Here is an 18,557-nt window from a genome sequence, read left to right on the forward strand (position 1 = left end):
TCATAGGGGGCGCTGTGCTTATGGCCACCAATAGGGGGCGCTGTTCTGTCTGCGCCTATGGGCACCCATAGGGGACGCTGTTCCTATCACTTCCCATAGGGGGCGCTGTGCTTATGGCCTCCCATAGGGGACGCTGTTCCTATCGCCACCCATAGGGGTCGCTGTTCTGTCTGCTCCCATAGGGGGCGCTGTTCTGTCTGTGCTTATTGCCTCCCATAGGGGGCGCTGTAATGTCTGCTCCCATAGAGGGCGCTGTGTTTATTGCCACCAATAGGGGGCGCTGTTCTGTCTGTGCCTGTGGGCACCCATAGGGGACGCTGTTCCTATCGCCACCCATAGGGGGCGCTCTTCTGTCTGTGCTTATTGACACCCATAGGGGGCGCTGTAATGTCTGCTCCCATAGGGGGCGCTGTGCTTATGGCCACCAATAGGGGGCGCTGTTCCTATCTCCACCCATAGGGGGCGCTGTTCCTATCGCCGCCCATAGGGGGCGCTGTAATGTCTGCTCCCATAGGGGGCGCTGTGCTTATTGCTTCCCATAGAGGGCGCTGTTCCTATCTCCACTCATAGGGAGCGCTGTTCCTATCGCCTCCCATAGGGGGCGCTGTCACTGCTTGCTACACTACAGGAGAGCCATAGCCACCCTATAGCCATCCTACAGCCCCATAGCCACCCTATAGCCACCCTATAGCCATCCTACAGCCCCATAGCTGCCCCACAGCCACCCTATAGCCACCCCATAGCCACCCTACAGCCCCATAGCTGCCCTATACCACCCTATAGCTGCCCTATAGCTGCCCTATAGCCATCCCATAGCTACATCCTCATAGATGACAAAGGCTTTCGCCACCCTATAGGAGCCCCATAGCCACCCCATAGCTACCCTACAGCCCCATAGCCACCCTATAGCCACCCTATAGCCACCCTACAGCCCCATAGCTGTCCCATAGCTGCCCCATAGCCACCCTATAGCCACCCTACAGCCCCATAGCCACCCTATAGCCACCCTACAGCCCCATAACTGCCCCATAGCTGCCCCATAGCCACCCCATAGCCACATCCTCATAGATGACAAAGGCTTTCGCCACCCTATAGGAGCCCCATAGTCACCCCATAGCCATCCTACAGCCCCATAGCCACCCTATAGCCTCCCTATAGCCACCCTACAGCCCCATAGCTGCCCCACAGCCACCCTATAGCCACCCTACAGCCCCATAACTGCCCCATAGCTGCCCCCTAACTGCCCCACAGCCACCCTATAGCCATCCTACAGCCCCATAGCTGCCCCATAGCTGCCCCACAGCCACCCCAAAGCCACCCCACAGCCACCGTATAGCCACCCTACAGCCCCATAGCTGCCCCATAGCCACCCTACAGCCCCATAGCTGCCCCACAGCCACCCCATAGCCACCCTACAGCCCCATAACTGCCCCATAGCCACCCTATAGCCTCCCTATAGCCACCCTACAGCCCCATAACTGCCCCATAGCTGCCCCATAGCTGCCCCGTAGCTGCCCTATAGCCGCCCTATAGCCATCCCATAGCCACATCCTCATAGATGACAAAGGCTTTCATCACCCTACAGGGGCCCCACAGCCACCCTATAGCCACCCTACAGCCCCATAACTGCCCCATAGCTGCCCCATAGCCACCCTATAGCCACCCTACAGCCACCCTATAGCCATCCTACAGCCCCATAACTGCCCCATAGCTGCCCCGTAGCCACCCTACAGCCCCATAACTGCCCCATAGCTGCCCCATAGCCACCCTATAGCCTCCCTATAGCCACCCTACAGCCCCATAACTGCCCCATAGCTGCCCCACAGCCACCCTATAGCCACCCTATAGCCACTCTACAGCCCCATAGCTGCCCCATAGCTGCCCCATAACTGCCCCACAACTGCCCCATAGCTGCCCCATAGCTGCCCCACAGCTACCCTATAGCCACCCTACAGCCCCATAGCTGCCCCATAGCCACCCTATAGCCACCCTACAGCCCCATAACTGCCCCATAGCTGCCCCATTGCTGCCCCACAGCCACCCCATAGCCACCCTATAGCCACCCTACAGCCCCATAACTGCCCCATAGCTGCCCCATAACTGCCCCATAGCCACCCTATAGCCCCCCTATAGCCACCCTACAGCCACCCTACAGCCCCATAACTGCCCCATAGCTGCCCCATTGCTGCCCCACAGCCACCCTATAGCCACCCAACAGCCCCATAACTGCCCCATAGCTGCCCCCTAACTGCCCCACAGCCACCCTATAACCTCCCCATAGCCACCCTACAGCCCCACAGCCGCCCCACACGCCGCACCTCGAAGGCCTGGAAGCTGAGCCCCACGTGGAAGCCGTCGGCCACGACGATGCTCCAGACGCAGACCTGGCCGGGCCGATAATCGTCGGGGTAGTTCGGGGACTGGATGTGCCCACTGTCCTTGTGCACGTCCCCACCGCAGATGGCTGCGGGGCACCCAGCATGGTGGGACACACCGCCGCCCCATAGAGCCCCATAGACACCCCATAGATACCCCATAGATACCCCATAGCTGCCCCATAGCTGCCCCATAGACACCCCATAGACACCCCATAGATACCCCATAGACACCCCATAGAGCCCCATAGACACCCCATAGACACCCCATAGATACCCCATAGCTGCCCCATAGCTGCCCCATAGACACCCCATAGACACCCCATAGATACCCCATAGACACCCCATAGAGCCCCATAGACACCCCATAGACACCCCATAGATACCCCATAGCTGCCCCATAGCTGCCCCATAGACACCCCATAGACACCCCATAGATACCCCATAGACACCCCATAGATACCCCATAGACACCCCATAGACATCCCAGAGCTGCCCCATAGCAGCCCCATAGACATCCCATAGATACCCCATAGACACCCCATAGATACCCCATAGACACCCCATAGATACCCCATAGATACCCCATAGATACCCCATAGCCCTGCCCCATAGCCGCCCCATAGACACCCCATAGCAGCCCCACAGACACCCCATAGATACCCCACAGATACCCCATAGACACCCCATAGCCGCCCCATAGACACCCCATAGACACCCCATAGAGACCCCATAGACACCCCATAGATATCCCATAGACACCCCATAGATACCCCATAGACACCCCATAGATACCCCATAGATACCCCACAGACACCCCATAGACACCCCATAGATACCCCATAGACACCCCATAGACACCCCATGGCCGCCCCATAGACACCCCATAGACACCCCACAGACACCCCATAGCCACCCCATAGACACCCCATAGATACCCCATAGATACCCCATAGATACCCCATAGACACCCCATAGCCGCCCCATAGATACCCCATAGATACCCCATAGACACCCCATAGACACCCCATAGCCGCCCCATAGATACCCCATAGATACCCCATAGACACCCCATAGACACCCCATAGACACCCCATAGACACCCCATAGCCCTGCCCCATAGCTGCCCCATAGCTGCCCCATAGCCCTGCCCCATAGCCCTGCCCCATAGACACCCCATAGATACCCCATAGATACCCCATAGCCCTGCCCATAGCTGCCCCACAGAGCCCCATAGCTGCCCTATAGCCCTGCCCCACAGCCCTGGCCCATAGCTGCCCCATAGCTGCCCCATAGCCCTGCCCCATAGCCCTGCCACATAGACACCCCATAGCTGCCCCATAGCTGCCCCATAGACACCCCATAGCCTCCCCATAGCTGCCCCATAGACACCCCATAACTGCCCCATAGATGCCCCATAGCTGCCCCATAGAGCCCCATAGTTGCCCCATAGCAGCCCCATAGCCCTGGCCCATAGCCCTGCCCCATAGACACCCCATAGACACCCCATAGCTGCCCCATAGCCCTGGCCCATAGCTGCCCCATAGACACCCCATAGCCGCCCCCTACCCGCCCCATACCTTCATAGACAGCGAAGAATCCCTTCCCCACCCAGTTGCTGCTGCTGCGGAACTCGACCCACAAGCGGCTGTCGCTGGACACGATGGGATCCGGGACCTTGTTCCCACAGAACCGGCCTGTGGGGCAGCGGGACAGGGGAGGGTATGGGGTGGGTATAGGGCAGGTATAGGGCAGGTATGGGGCAGCTATGGGGTATCTATGGGGCGGGTATGGGGCGGGTATGGGGCAGGGCTATAGGGCGGGTATGGGGCGGGTATGGGGTATCTATGGGGCAGGTATGGGGCGGGTATGGGGCGGGTATGGGGTATCTATGGGGCGGGTATGGGGCAGGTATGGGGCAGTTATGGGGTATCTATGGGGCGGGTATGGGGCAGGTATGGGGCGGGTATGTGGCGGGTCTATAGGGCGGGTATGGGGTGGGTATAGGGCGGGTATGGGGCGGGTATGGGGTTATAGGGTCCAATTGTGCTATAGGGTCCCACTGGGCTATAGGGTCCCATTGGGGTTTTGGGGTTCCATTGGGTTATGGGTCCCCTTGAGTTATGGGGTCCCATTGGGTTATGGGGTCCCACTGAGCTATAGGCTCCCATTGTGCTATAGGGTCCCATAGGGTTATGGGTCCCATTGTGCTATAGGCTCCCATAGGGTCCCATAGGGTTATGGGTCCCATAGGGTTATGGGCTCCCATTGTGCTATAGGCTCCCATAGGGTCCCATAGGGTTATGGGTCCCATAGTGTTCTGGGTCCCATTGTGCTATAGGCTCCCATAGGGTCCCATAGGGTTATGGGTCCCATAGGGTTATGGGTCCCATTGTGCTATAGGCTCCCATAGGGTCATGGGTCCCATAGGGTTATGGATCCCATAGGGTTATAGGGTCCCATAGGGTTATAGGCTCCCATAGGGTCCCATATGGTTATGGGTCCCATAGTGTTCTGGGTCCCATTGTGCTATAGGCTCCCATAGGGTTATAGGGTCCCATTGTGCTATAGGCTCCCATAGGGTTATAGGCTCCCATAGTGTTCTGGGTCCCATTGTGCTATAGGCTCCCATAGGGTTATGGGTCCCATTGTGCTATAGGCTCCCATAGGGTTATAGGGTCCCATTGTGCTATAGGCTCCCATAGGGTTATAGGCTCCCATAGGGTTATGGGTCCCATAGGGTCATAGGCTCCCATTGTGCTATAGGCTCCCCTAGTGTTCTGTGTCCCATACGGTTCTGTGCCCCGCTCACCCCGCAGCGCTGCCTTCCTCCAGAAGCCGTCCCGCACCTCCACGTAGTCGTACCAGCACAACCGGCTGCGGTACACGTCCAGCACCGTGAAGTTCAGCTGGATCTGGGGGCACAGCAACGATGGGGGCAGCTGGGGGGCAGCTGTGGGATGGGGGGTGAGATATGGGGCAGCTATGGGATGGGGGGGCAGATATGGGGTCAGATATGGGATGGGGGGGCAGCTATGGGGCAGGTATGGGGCAGGTATGGGATGGGGGGTGAGATATGGGGCAGGTATGGGGCAGGTATGGGATGGGGGGTGAGATATGGGGCAGGTATGGGGCAGGTATGGGATGGGGGGTGAGATATGGGGCAGGTATGGGGCAGGTATGGGATGGGGGGTGAGATATGGGGTCAGATATGGGATGGGCGGGCAGTTATGGGGCAGTTATGGGATGGGGGGGTGAGATATGGGGGCAGTTATGGGATGGGGGGGCAGCTATGGGGCAGGTATGGGATGGGGGGTGAGATATGGGGGCAGCTATGGGGCAGCTATGGGGCGGGTATGGGATGGGGGGCAGCTATGGGGCAGCTATGGGATGGGAGGGTGAGATATGGGGGCAGCTATGGGGCAGCTATGGGGCGGCTATGGGGCAGGTATGGGATGGGGGGCAGCTATGGGATGGGGGCAGCTATGGGGCAGCTATGGGGTGGGTATGGGATGGGGGGTGAGATATGGGGCAGCTATGGGGCAGGTATGGGATGGGGGGCAGCTATGGGGCAGCTATGGGATGGGGGGCAGCTATGGGGCAGATATGGGATGGGGGGCAGCTATGGGGCAGGTATGGGATGGGGGGTGAGATATGGGGGCAGTTATGGGGTGGTGGGGCAGCTATGGGGCAGGTATGGGGGCAGCTATGGGATGGGAGGGTGAGATATGGGGTCAGCTATGGGATGGGGAGCAGCAATGGGATGGGGGGCAGCTATGGGATGGGGGGCAGCTATGGGATGGGGGCAGCTAAGGGGCACCTATGGGGCAGCTATGGGATGGGGGGCAGTTATGGGGCAGGTATGGGATGGGGGGGTGAGATAAGGGGTCAGCTATGGGATGGGGGGGCAGCTATGGGGCAGGTATGGGGCAGGTATGGGATGGGGGGTGAGATATGGGATCAGCTATGGGATGGGGGGGCAGATATGGGGTCAGCTATGGGATGGGGGGGCAGCTATGGGGCAGGTATGGGGCAGTTATGGGATGGGGGGGTGAGATATGGGGGCAGCTATGGGATGGGGGGCAGCTATGTGGCAGGTATGGGATGGGGGGTGAGATATGGGGCTCTATGGGGTGGGGTAATGGGATGGGTGCTCTATGGGGTGAGCTATGGGGCAGGGCTGTGTGCTCTATGTGGGCTCTATGGGGCAGGGCCAAGCTCTGCCCTTTGGGGTCACCATCCCTCAGTGTCCCTACAGTCAGTTGTGGGGCTGGGTTGTTCAGTTGTGGGTCTGGGTTGTTTAGTTGTGGGGCTGGGTTCAGTTGTGGGTCTGGGTCCAGTTGTGGGTCTGGGTCCAGTTGTGGGTCTGGGTTCAGTTGTGGGTCTGGGTTGTTCAGTTATGGGTCTGGGTCCAGTTGTGGGTCTGGGTCCAGTTGTGGGTCTGGGTTCAGTTGTGGGTCTGGGTTCAGTTATGGGGCAGTGGTCACTGTGGGTCTGGGTTGTTCAGTTGTGGGGCTGGGTTCAGTTGTGGGGCTGGGTCGCTCTGTGGTCGCTGTGGGGCTGGGTCCAGTTATGGGGCAGTGGTCGCTGTGTGTCGCTGTGGGGCAGTGTTCAGTTATGGGGCAGTGGTTGCTGTGGGGCTGGGTTCAGTTGTGGGGCTGGGTCGCTCTGTGGTCGCTGTGGGTCTGGGTCCAGTTATGGGGCAGTGGTCGCTGTGGGGCTGGGTTCACTTGTGGGGCTGTGGTCGCTATGGGTCGCAGTGTGTCGCTATGGGTCGCTCTGTGTCGCAATGTGTCGCTATGGGTCGCAGTGTGTCGCTATGGGTCGCTATGGGTCGCTCTGTGTCGCTATGGGTCGCTCTGTGTCGCTATGGGTCGCTATGGGTCGCAATGGTCTCCGTGTGTCCGCACCTTCTCTCCGGGGGTGACGCTGATGCGCCATACGCAGTGCACGTGGGCCGGGTACCCGTTGGGGAACTGCGGCGACGACAAGTTCCCGCTGCTCTCCTGGAGGGTCTCACCGCACGCTGCGGGACACAGCGGGACGTGGGGATATAGGGACACATAGGGGATATACGGACACATAGGGGATATATGGCCACATAGAGGGACATGGTGCCCCATAGGGGACATACAGCCACATAGGGGACATACGGCCCCATAGAGGGACATACGGCCACATAGGGGATATACGGCCCCATAGGGGACATACGGCCCCATAGGGGACATACAGCCCCATAGGGGATATACGGCCACATAGGGGACATACGGCCCCATAGGAGACATATGGCCCCATAGGGGATATACAGCCCCATAGGGGATATATGGCCACATAGGGGACACACGGCCCCATAGGGGACATGCGGCCCCATAGGGGATATACGGCCCCATAGGGGACATACGGCCCCATAGGGGACATATGGCCCCATAGGGGATATATGGCCCCATAGGGGACATACGGCCACATAGGGGATATATGGCCACATACGGGACATACGGCCCCATAGCGGGACATACGGCCACATAGGGGATATATGGCCACATAGGGGATATACGGCCCCATAGCGGGACATACGGCCACATAGGGGATATATGGCCACATAGGGGATATACGGCCCCATAGCGGGACATACGGCCACATAGGGGATATATGGCCCCATAGGGGATATACGGCCCCATAGGGGATATACGGCCCCATAGGGGACACACGGCCCCATAGGGGATATACGGCCCCATAGAGGGACATGCTGCCCCATAGGGGATATACGGCCCCATAGAGGGACATGCTGCCCCATAGAGGATATACGGCCCCATGGAGGGACATACGGCCCCATAGCGGGACATACAGCCCCACAGGGGGACATACAGCCCCATAGGGGACATACAGCCCCATAGCGGGACATACGGCCACATAGGGGACATATGGCCCCATAGGGGATATACGGCCCCATAGGGGATATACAGCCCCATAGCGGGACATACGGCCACATAGGGGACACATGGCCCCATAGGGGACATGCTGCCCCATAGCGGGGACATACAGCCCCATAGGGGGACATACGGCCCCATAGCGGGACATATGGCCCCATAGCGGGACATGCTGCCCCATAGGGGACATGCTGCCCCATAAGGGACATACGGCCCCATAGGGGACATGGTGCCCCATAGCGGGACATGGTGCCCCATAGAGGGACATACGGCCCCATAGGGGACATGGTGCCCCATAGCGGGACATGCTGCCCCATAGGGGACATGCTGCCCCATAGGGGATATACGGCCCCATAGGGGACATACAGCCCCATAGAGGGACATATGGCCCCATAGAGGGACATGCTGCCCCATAGCGGGGACAATCCCAATCCCACCCCAATCCTTCCTGCCCCACACCCCCACCCCAATCCCAATCCCACCCCACTGTTCTCTGCCCCACAGCCCCAATCCCACCCCTGCCCCACATCTCCCTGCCCCACAACCCCCCCCCCCATCCCCCCATCCCCACTCACCGGGGCAGCGGTACAGTTTCCTTGCCTGTGCGATGTCCCCTTTGCTGAGCCGGGTGCGCTGCCCGATGGACGGACGGACGCCATTGACGTCGTACTTGGGCAGGATGGTGTCCAGGAAGATCCCCCTGTGGGGCAGCCGAGCTCAGTGGGGCGCACGGGGGGGCGCTATGGGGCAGAGCGGGGCGATATGGGGCAGAGCGGGGCGCTATGGGGCTCTATGGGGTGCTATGGGGCAGAGCGGGGCGCTATGGGGCAGAGCAGGGTGATATGGGGCGCTATGGGGCAGAGCGGGGCGCTATGGGGCGCTGTGGGGCAGAGCGGGGCGCTATGGAACGCTATGGGGCTCTATGGGGTGCTATGGGGCAGAGCGGGGTGATATGGGGCACTATGGGGCTCTATGGGGCGCTATGGGGCTCTATGGGGCATTATGGGGCTCTATGGGGTGCAGCGGGTCACTATGGGGCTCTATGGGGTGTTATGGGGCTCTATGGGGCACTATGGGGCTCTATGGGGCGCTATGGGGCGCTATGGAGCTCTATGGGGCACAGTGGGGCAGCACTATGGGGCTCTATGGGGCTCTATGGGGCACTATGGGACACTATGGGGCTCTATGGGGCTCTATGGGGCGCTATCAGGCTCTATGGGGCTCTGTGGGGCAGCGCTATGGGGCTCTATGGGGCACTATGGGGCTCTATGGGGCTCTATGGGGCGCTATGGGGCGCTATGGGGTGTTATGGGGCTCATTGGGACACTATGGGGCTCTATGGAGCGCTATGTGGCGCTATGGGGCAGCACTATGGGGCGCTGTGGGGCAGCACCTGGAGAAGGTGTTCCGCGCGTAGTGCATGATGCTGTCGAAGTCGTAGTTCTCCCCCAGCGACTCCACCTCCTCGGGCTCCATCTTCAGGAAGTTGTACTCCTGCCCTATGGGGGACGGCCGCGCTATGGGGCTGCCCCACATCACAACCCACACCACACATCCCACGTCCCACATCCCAACCCCCATCCTGCCCCACATCCCACCCCACATCACACATCCTGCCCCACACCCCACATCCCAACCACATCCCGCCCCACATCCCACCCCACATCCCAACCCACACCCCACATCCCACATCCCAATCCCCATCCTGCCCCACATCCCACTCCGCACCCCCATCCCCCCCCACATCCCACATCCCACCCCACATCTCACCCCACATTCCAACCCACATCCCAACCCCCATCCTGCCCCACATCCCCCCCCACATCCCATCCCACATCCCGCCCCCCATCCCACATCCCACCCCACATCCCAACCCCCCAACCCCCAACCCCCATCCCACCCCACATCCCCCCCCACATCCCACATCCCCCCTCACACCCCACACCCCACATCCCCCCCCACATCCCACACCCCACACCCCACACCCCACATCCCACATCCCACCCCACATCCCAACCCCCATCCTGCCCCACATCCCACATCCCCCCCCACATCCCACCCCACATCCCAACCCCCATCCTGCCCCACATCCCACATCCCACCCCAAATCCCCCTCCACATCCCATCCCACATCCCACACCCCACATCCTACATCCCACCTCCCATCCTGCCCCACATCACACCCCACACCCCACATCCCATCCCACATCCCAACCCCCATCCTGCCCCACATCCCCCCCCACATCCCACATCCCACCCCACATCCTGCCCCACATCCCACACCCCACATCCCCCCCCACATCCCACATCCCAACCCCCATCCTGCCCCACATCCCCCCCCACATCCCACATCCCACCTCCCATCCTGCCCCACATCCCACCCCCCATCCCATCCCACATCCCAACCCCCATCCTGCCCCACATCCCACCCCCCATCCTGCCCCACATCCCCCCCACATCCCACATCCCACATCCCCCCCCCACATCCCATCCCCCATCCTGCCCCACATCCCACATCCCACCCCCCATCCCACATCCCACATCCCAACCCCACATCCCACATCCCACCCCACATCCTGCCCCACATCCCACCCCCCATCCCATCCCAACATCCCACATCCCACCCCCCACCCCACACCCCACATCCCGCCCCCCATCCTGCCCCACATCCCACCCCACATCCCCCCCCACATCCCACATCCCACATCCCATATCCCCCCCCACATCCCACCCCACACCCCCCATCCCACATCCCACATCCCACCCCCCATCCCACCTCCCATCCTGCCCCACATCCCACACCCCACATCCCACCCCACATCCCATCCCACATTCCCCCCCCCCCTCCCACCGGGCTGGATGTTGTCCCTGATGATGGCCACGTGTTGGTCCCTGTCGGGCCTCGTGTGCTCGTGCCAGAATCCGATGACGTGTCCCAGCTCGTGCACCACGATGCCGAACTTGTCGCAGTTCTTCCCAATGGAAATGGCCTGAGGGCCGCCACCGCGACGGCCCACGTAGGAACAGCAGCTGCCATAGGGGGGTATGGGGTATGTGGGGGGCAATGGGGGGCAATGGGGGGCAATGGGGGTCAATGGGGGCAATAGGGGTCAGTGGGAGTCAATGGGGGTCAATGGGGGTCAATGGGGGCAATGGGGGTCAATGGGGGCAATAGGGGTCAATGGGGGTCAATGGGGATCAATAGGGGTCAATGGGGGCAATGGGGAGTTAATTGGAGTCAATGGGGGGCAATACGAGTCAATGGGAGTCAATGGGGGCAATGGAGAGCAATAGGGGTCAATGGGAGCAATGGGGGGCAATGGGGGCAATAGGGGTCAGTGGGAGTCAATGGGGGTCAATGGGGGTCAATGGGGGCAATAGGGGTCAGTGGGAGTCAATGGGGATCAATAGGAGTCAATAAGAGTCAATGGCAGGCAATGGGGGGCAATGGGGATCAATAGGGGTCAATGGGGGGCAATGGGGGTCAATGGAGGGCAACAGGAGTCAATAGGAGTCAATAGGGTTCAGTGGGGACCAATAGGAGTCAATAGGAGTCAATGGGGTTCAGTGGGGACCAATAGGAGTCAACAGGAGTCAATGGGGGCAATAGGAGTCAATGGAGGGCAATGGGGGCAATAGGGGTCAATGAAAGGCAATAGGGGTCAATGGGGGGCAATGGGGATCAACAGGAGTCAATGGGGGCAATGGGGGTATATGGGGGTCTATGGGGGGCAGTGGGGATCAATAGGGGTCAATGGGGGCAATGGGGGGTCAATGGGGGGTAATAGGGGCAATGGGGGTCAATGGGGGGCAACAGGGGTCAATGGGGGCAATGGGGTCAATGGGGGTCAATGGGGGCAATAGGGGTCAGTGGGAGTCAATGGGGGTCAGTGGGGGTCAATGGGGGCTATAGGGGCCAGTGGGAGTCAATGGGGGTCAATGGGGGTCAATGGGGGTCAATGGGGGTCAATGGGGGCTATAGGGGCCAGTGGGAGTCAATGGGGGTCAATGGGGGTCAATGGGGGTCAATGGGGGCTATAGGGGTCAGTGGGAGTCAATGGGGGTCAATGGGGGTCAATGGGGGTCAATGGGGGCTATAGGGGCCAGTGGGAGTCAATGGGGGTCAATGGGGGTCAATGGGGGCAATAGGGGCCAGTGGGAGTCAATGGGGGTCAATGGGGGTCAATGGGGGTCAATGGGGGCAATAGGGGTCAGTGGGAGTCAATGGGGGTCAATGGGGGCTATAGGGGCCAGTGGGAGTCAATGGGGGTCAATGGGGGTCAATGGGGGCAATAGGGGTCAGTGGGAGTCAAGGGGGGTCAATGGGGGTCAATGGGGGTCAATGGGGGCTATAGGGGCCAGTGGGAGTCAATGGGGGTCAATGGGGGTCAATGGGGGTCAATGGGGGTCAATGGGGGCTATAGGGGTCAGTGGGAGTCAATGGGGGTCAATGGGAGTCAATGGGGGGGCAATGGGGGCTATAGGGGTCAGTGGGAGTCAATGGGGGTCAATGGGGGTCAATGGGGGTCAATGGGGGCTATAGGGGCCAGTGGGAGTCAATGGGGGTCAATGGGGGTCAATGGGGGCAATAGGGGCCAGTGGGAGTCAATGGGGGTCAATGGGGGTCAATGGGGGCAATAGGGGTCAGTGGGAGTCAATGGGGGTCAATGGGGGTCAATGGGGGTCAATGGGGGCTATAGGGGTCAGTGGGAGTCAATGGGGGTCAATGGGGGTCAATGGGGGTCAATGGGGGCTATAGGGGCCAGTGGGAGTCAATGGGGGTCAATGGAGGGCAATAGGAGTCAATGGGGTTCAGTGGGGACCAATAGGAGTCAATAGGAGTCAATGGGGGCAATAGGAGTCAATGGAGGGCAATGGGGGTCAATGGAGGGCAACAGGAGTCAATAGGAGTCAATGGGATTCAGTGGGGACCAATAGGAGTCAATAGGAGTCAATGGCAGGCAATGGGGGGCAATGGGGATCAATAGGGGTCAATGGGGGTCAATGGGGGCAATAGGGGTCAGTGGGAGTCAATGGGGATCAATAGGAGTCAATAAGAGTCAATGGCAGGCAATGGGGGGCAATGGGGATCAATAGGGGTCAATGGGGGGCAATGGGGGTCAATGGAGGGCAACAGGAGTCAATAGGAGTCAATAGGGTTCAGTGGGGACCAATAGGAGTCAATAGGAGTCAATGGGGTTCAGTGGGGACCAATAGGAGTCAACAGGAGTCAATGGGGGCAATAGGAGTCAATGGAGGGCAATGGGGGCAATAGGGGTCAATGAAAGGCAATAGGGGTCAATGGGGGGCAATGGGGATCAACAGGAGTCAATGGGGGCAATGGGGGTATATGGGGGTCTATGGGGGGCAGTGGGGATCAATAGGGGTCAATGGGGGCAATGGGGGGTCAATGGGGGGTAATAGGGGCAATGGGGGTCAATGGGGGGCAACAGGGGTCAATGGGGGCAATGGGGTCAATGGGGGTCAATGGGGGCAATAGGGGTCAGTGGGAGTCAATGGGGGTCAGTGGGGGTCAATGGGGGCTATAGGGGCCAGTGGGAGTCAATGGGGGTCAATGGGGGTCAATGGGGGTCAATGGGGGTCAATGGGGGCTATAGGGGCCAGTGGGAGTCAATGGGGGTCAATGGGGGTCAATGGGGGTCAATGGGGGCTATAGGGGTCAGTGGGAGTCAATGGGGGTCAATGGGGGTCAATGGGGGTCAATGGGGGCTATAGGGGCCAGTGGGAGTCAATGGGGGTCAATGGGGGTCAATGGGGGCAATAGGGGCCAGTGGGAGTCAATGGGGGTCAATGGGGGTCAATGGGGGTCAATGGGGGCAATAGGGGTCAGTGGGAGTCAATGGGGGTCAATGGGGGCTATAGGGGCCAGTGGGAGTCAATGGGGGTCAATGGGGGTCAATGGGGGCAATAGGGGTCAGTGGGAGTCAAGGGGGGTCAATGGGGGTCAATGGGGGTCAATGGGGGCTATAGGGGCCAGTGGGAGTCAATGGGGGTCAATGGGGGTCAATGGGGGTCAATGGGGGTCAATGGGGGCTATAGGGGTCAGTGGGAGTCAATGGGGGTCAATGGGAGTCAATGGGGGGGCAATGGGGGCTATAGGGGTCAGTGGGAGTCAATGGGGGTCAATGGGGGTCAATGGGGGTCAATGGGGGCTATAGGGGCCAGTGGGAGTCAATGGGGGTCAATGGGGGTCAATGGGGGCAATAGGGGCCAGTGGGAGTCAATGGGGGTCAATGGGGGTCAATGGGGGCAATAGGGGTCAGTGGGAGTCAATGGGGGTCAATGGGGGTCAATGGGGGTCAATGGGGGCTATAGGGGTCAGTGGGAGTCAATGGGGGTCAATGGGGGTCAATGGGGGTCAATGGGGGCTATAGGGGCCAGTGGGAGTCAATGGGGGTCAATGGAGGGCAATAGGAGTCAATGGGGTTCAGTGGGGACCAATAGGAGTCAATAGGAGTCAATGGGGGCAATAGGAGTCAATGGAGGGCAATGGGGGTCAATGGAGGGCAACAGGAGTCAATAGGAGTCAATGGGATTCAGTGGGGACCAATAGGAGTCAATAGGAGTCAATGGCAGGCAATGGGGGGCAATGGGGATCAATAGGGGTCAATGGGGGTCAATGGGGGTCAATGGGGGCAATAGGGGTCAATAGGAGTCAATGGGAGTCAATGGGGTTCAATGGGGATCACTAGGGGTCAATGGGGATCATTGGGGGGCAATGGGGACAATAGGGATCAATGGGGGGCAATGGGGGGCAATGGGGAGTTAATAGGACTCAATGGGGGCAATGGGGGTCAATTAGGGTCAATGGGGGTCAATGGAGGGCAACAGGGGGCAATGGGAGGCAATAGGAGTCAATGGGGGTCAATGGAGGGCAATGGGGGGCAATGAGAGGCAATAGGAGTCAATGGGGTCAATGGGGTCAGTGGGAGTCAATGGGGTCAATGGAGTCAATGGGGTCAATGGAGTCAATGGAGTAAATGGGGTCAATGGCGGTCACTGGAGTCAATTGTGGTCAATGGGGTCAATGGGGTCAATGGAGTCAATGGAGTCAATGGGATCATTGGGGTCAGTGGGGGTCAATGGGGGTCAGTGGAGGTCAGTGTGGTCAGTGGGGGTCAATGGAGTCAATGGAGTCAATGGGATCAATGGGGTCAGTGGGGGTCAATGGGGTCAGTGGGGGTCAATGGGGTCAGTGGGGTCAGTGGGGTCAGTGGGGTCAGTTGGGGTCAGTTGGGGTCAATGGGGTCAACGAGGGTCAATGGGGTCAATGGAATCAATGGGGTCAATGGGGGTCAATGGGGGTCAATGGAGTCAATGAAGTCAATGGGGTCAAAGGGGTCAATGGGGTCAATGGGGTCAATGGAGTCAATGGGGGTCAATGGAGTCAATGAAGTCAATGGGGTCAAAGGGGTCAATGGGGTCAATGGAGTTAATGGGGTCAATGGAGTCAGTGGGGTCAATGGGGTCAATGGGGTCAATGGGGTCAATAGGTGTCAATGGAGTCAATGGGGTCAATGGGGTCAATGGGGTCAATGGGGTCAATGGAATCAATGGGGTCCAAGGAGGTCAATGGAGTCAATGAAGTCAATGGGGTTAATGGGGGTCAATGGGGGTCAATGGAGTCAATGAAGTCAATGGGGTCAAAGGGGTCAATGGGGGTCCATGGAGGTCAATGGGGTCAATGGGGTCAATGGGGGTCAATGGGGTCAATGGAGTCAATGGGGGTCAATGGAGTCACTGAAGTCAATGGGGTCAAGGGGGTCAATGGGGTCCATGGAAGTCAATGGGGTCAGTGGGGTCAATGGGGTCAGTGGAGGTCAATGTGGTCAGTGGAGGTCAAAGGGGTCAATGGGGTCCATGGAGGTCAATGGGGTCAGTGGGGTCAATGGGGTCCATGGGGTCAATGGGGTCAATGTGGTCAATGGGGTCAATGGGGTCAATGGAGTCAATGGGGTCAATGGGGTCAATGGAGTCAATGGGGTCAATGGGGTCAATGGGGTCAATGGAGTCAATGGGGGTCAATGGGGTCAATGGGGTCAATGGGTGTCAATGGGGTCAATGGGGTCAAAGGGGTCAATGGGGGTCCATGGGGGTCCATGGGGTCCATGGGGTCAATGGGGTCCATGGGGTCAATGCCCCCCACGCACCCGCAGGGCCGGTACGTGAATACGATGTAACTGTCCTGGTCGCTGCGCTCCAGGAAGGTGACACACGTGTGACGCTCCCAGTGACGCATCGCCTGGCGGAACACGGCGCGCTGCGCGCCTATGGGGCGGGCTATGAGACAGACAGCCCCATAGATTGACCCATAGATAGATACAGCCTATGGGGCGGGCTATGAGACACTGACCCATAGATACAGCCTATGGGGCGGGCTATGAGACACTGACCCATAGATACAGCCTATGGGGCAGGCTATGAGACACTGACCCATAGATAGATACAGCCTATGGGGCGGGCTATGAGACACTGACCCATAGATAGATACAGCCTATGGGGCGGGCTATGAGACACTGACCCATAGATACAGCCTATGGGGCGGGCTATGAGACACTGACCCATAGATACAGCCTATGGGGCGGGCTATGAGACACTGACCCATAGATTGACCCATAGATAGATACAGCCTATGGGGCGGGCTATGAGACATACAGCCCCATAGAGAGACACAGCCCCATAGATTGACCCATAGAGAGATACAGCCTATGGGGCGGGCTATGAGACACTGACCCATAGATAGATACAGCCTATGGGGCGGGCTATGAGACATTGACCCATAGAGAGACACAGCCCCATAGATTGACCCATAGATAGACCCATAGATTGACCCAGAGATACAGCCTCATAGATTGACCCATAGATATAGCCCCATAGATAGACCCATAGACAGCAAACAGCCCCATAGACAGCCCCATAGACAGCCAGCCCCATAGATGGCCTCATATACTGCCCCATAGATAGACTCATAGACAGCCCCATAGACTGCCCCACAGACAACAAATGGCCCCATAGGCAGCCCCATAGACAGCCCCATAACCAACAGACCCATAGACAGACTCATAACCAACAGCCCTATAAACAGCTCCATAGACAGCCCCATATCCAACAGCCCCATAGACAGCCCCATAGGCAGCCCCATATCCAACAGCCCCATAGACAGCCCCATATCCCCCCATATCCAACAGCCCCATAGACGGCCCCATATCCAACATCCCCATAGACAGCCCCATAGACAGCCCCATATCCAACAGCCCCATAGACAGCCCCATATCCAGCAGCCCCATAGGCAGCCCCATAGACAGCCCCATATACCCCCATAACCAACAGCCCCATATCCCCCCATATCCAACAGCCCCATAGACAGCCCCATATCCCCCCATATCCAGCAGCCCCATAGACAGCCCCATATCCCCCCATAACCAACAGCCCCATAGACAGCCCCATATCCAGCAGCCCCATAGACAACCCCATATCCCCCCATATCCAGCAGCCCCATAGACAGCCCCATATCCCCCCATAACCAACAGCCCCATAGACAGCCCCATATCCAGCAGCCCCATAGACAACCCCATATCCCCCCATATCCAGCAGCCCCATAGACAGCCCCATATTCCCCCCACCCCCCCCGTCCCCCCTCACCGCTGAAGTTCCCGCTGATGACGTATGGAATGACCCCATCAGGCCAGACTCGCTCTGGTCGGGACGTGGCAGCGCGACGGCGGCGCTGTGGGGTTGTGGGGCGGGTTGTGGTTGTGGGGCGGGATGTGGTTGTGGGGCTGGATGTGGTGGTTGTGGGGCTGGAGATGGGGATGGGGGGCGGGGGGATGAAATGCTGCAGGTCCTCCTCGTCCAGAGCGATGTCACCCAGGAAGGCGGCTGTGGGGAGAAGGGGGGACGTGGGGGGCACAGCGACCCCATAGAGGGGGGAGGGACCCCAACTTGGGGGGCAGCGCGACCCCAAAGCCGAGCAGGGCTGGGACCCCAAATGCGGCCCCACATCCCATATACTGACCCCATATATCATCCCTGCCCCACATCCCATATACTGACCCCACACATCATCCCTGCCCCATTGAGCTGACCCTATATATCATCCCTGCCCCACATCCCACTGAGCTGACCCCATATATCATCCCTGCCCCACATCCCATTGAGCTGACCCCATATCTCATCCCTGCCCCACATCCCATTGAGCTGACCCCACACATCACCCCTGCCCCACATCCCATTG

General features: G+C 59.3%; 1 protein-coding gene across 1 annotated transcript; it reads right to left on the minus strand.

Moving 5' to 3' along the window:
- Positions 1-2,318: 2,318 nt before the first annotated feature.
- LOC140265065 (bone morphogenetic protein 1-like) lies at positions 2,319-18,197 on the minus strand (the record flags this gene model as incomplete). The annotated part of the gene is made up of 9 exons (XM_072360940.1): positions 17,966-18,197; positions 16,474-16,591; positions 11,154-11,332; positions 9,696-9,801; positions 8,878-9,002; positions 7,286-7,401; positions 5,188-5,290; positions 3,956-4,072; positions 2,319-2,464 (listed from the first exon to the last, which is right to left on the minus strand). Coding segments are annotated over exons 2-9 (981 nt in total), but the record flags the coding sequence as incomplete, so codon positions are not given.
- Between the last annotated feature and the right edge of the window lie 360 nt (positions 18,198-18,557).

This window comes from Excalfactoria chinensis, unplaced genomic scaffold (assembly GCF_039878825.1).
Source record: "Excalfactoria chinensis isolate bCotChi1 unplaced genomic scaffold, bCotChi1.hap2 Scaffold_417, whole genome shotgun sequence".
Taxonomy (NCBI): domain Eukaryota; kingdom Metazoa; phylum Chordata; class Aves; order Galliformes; family Phasianidae; genus Excalfactoria; species Excalfactoria chinensis.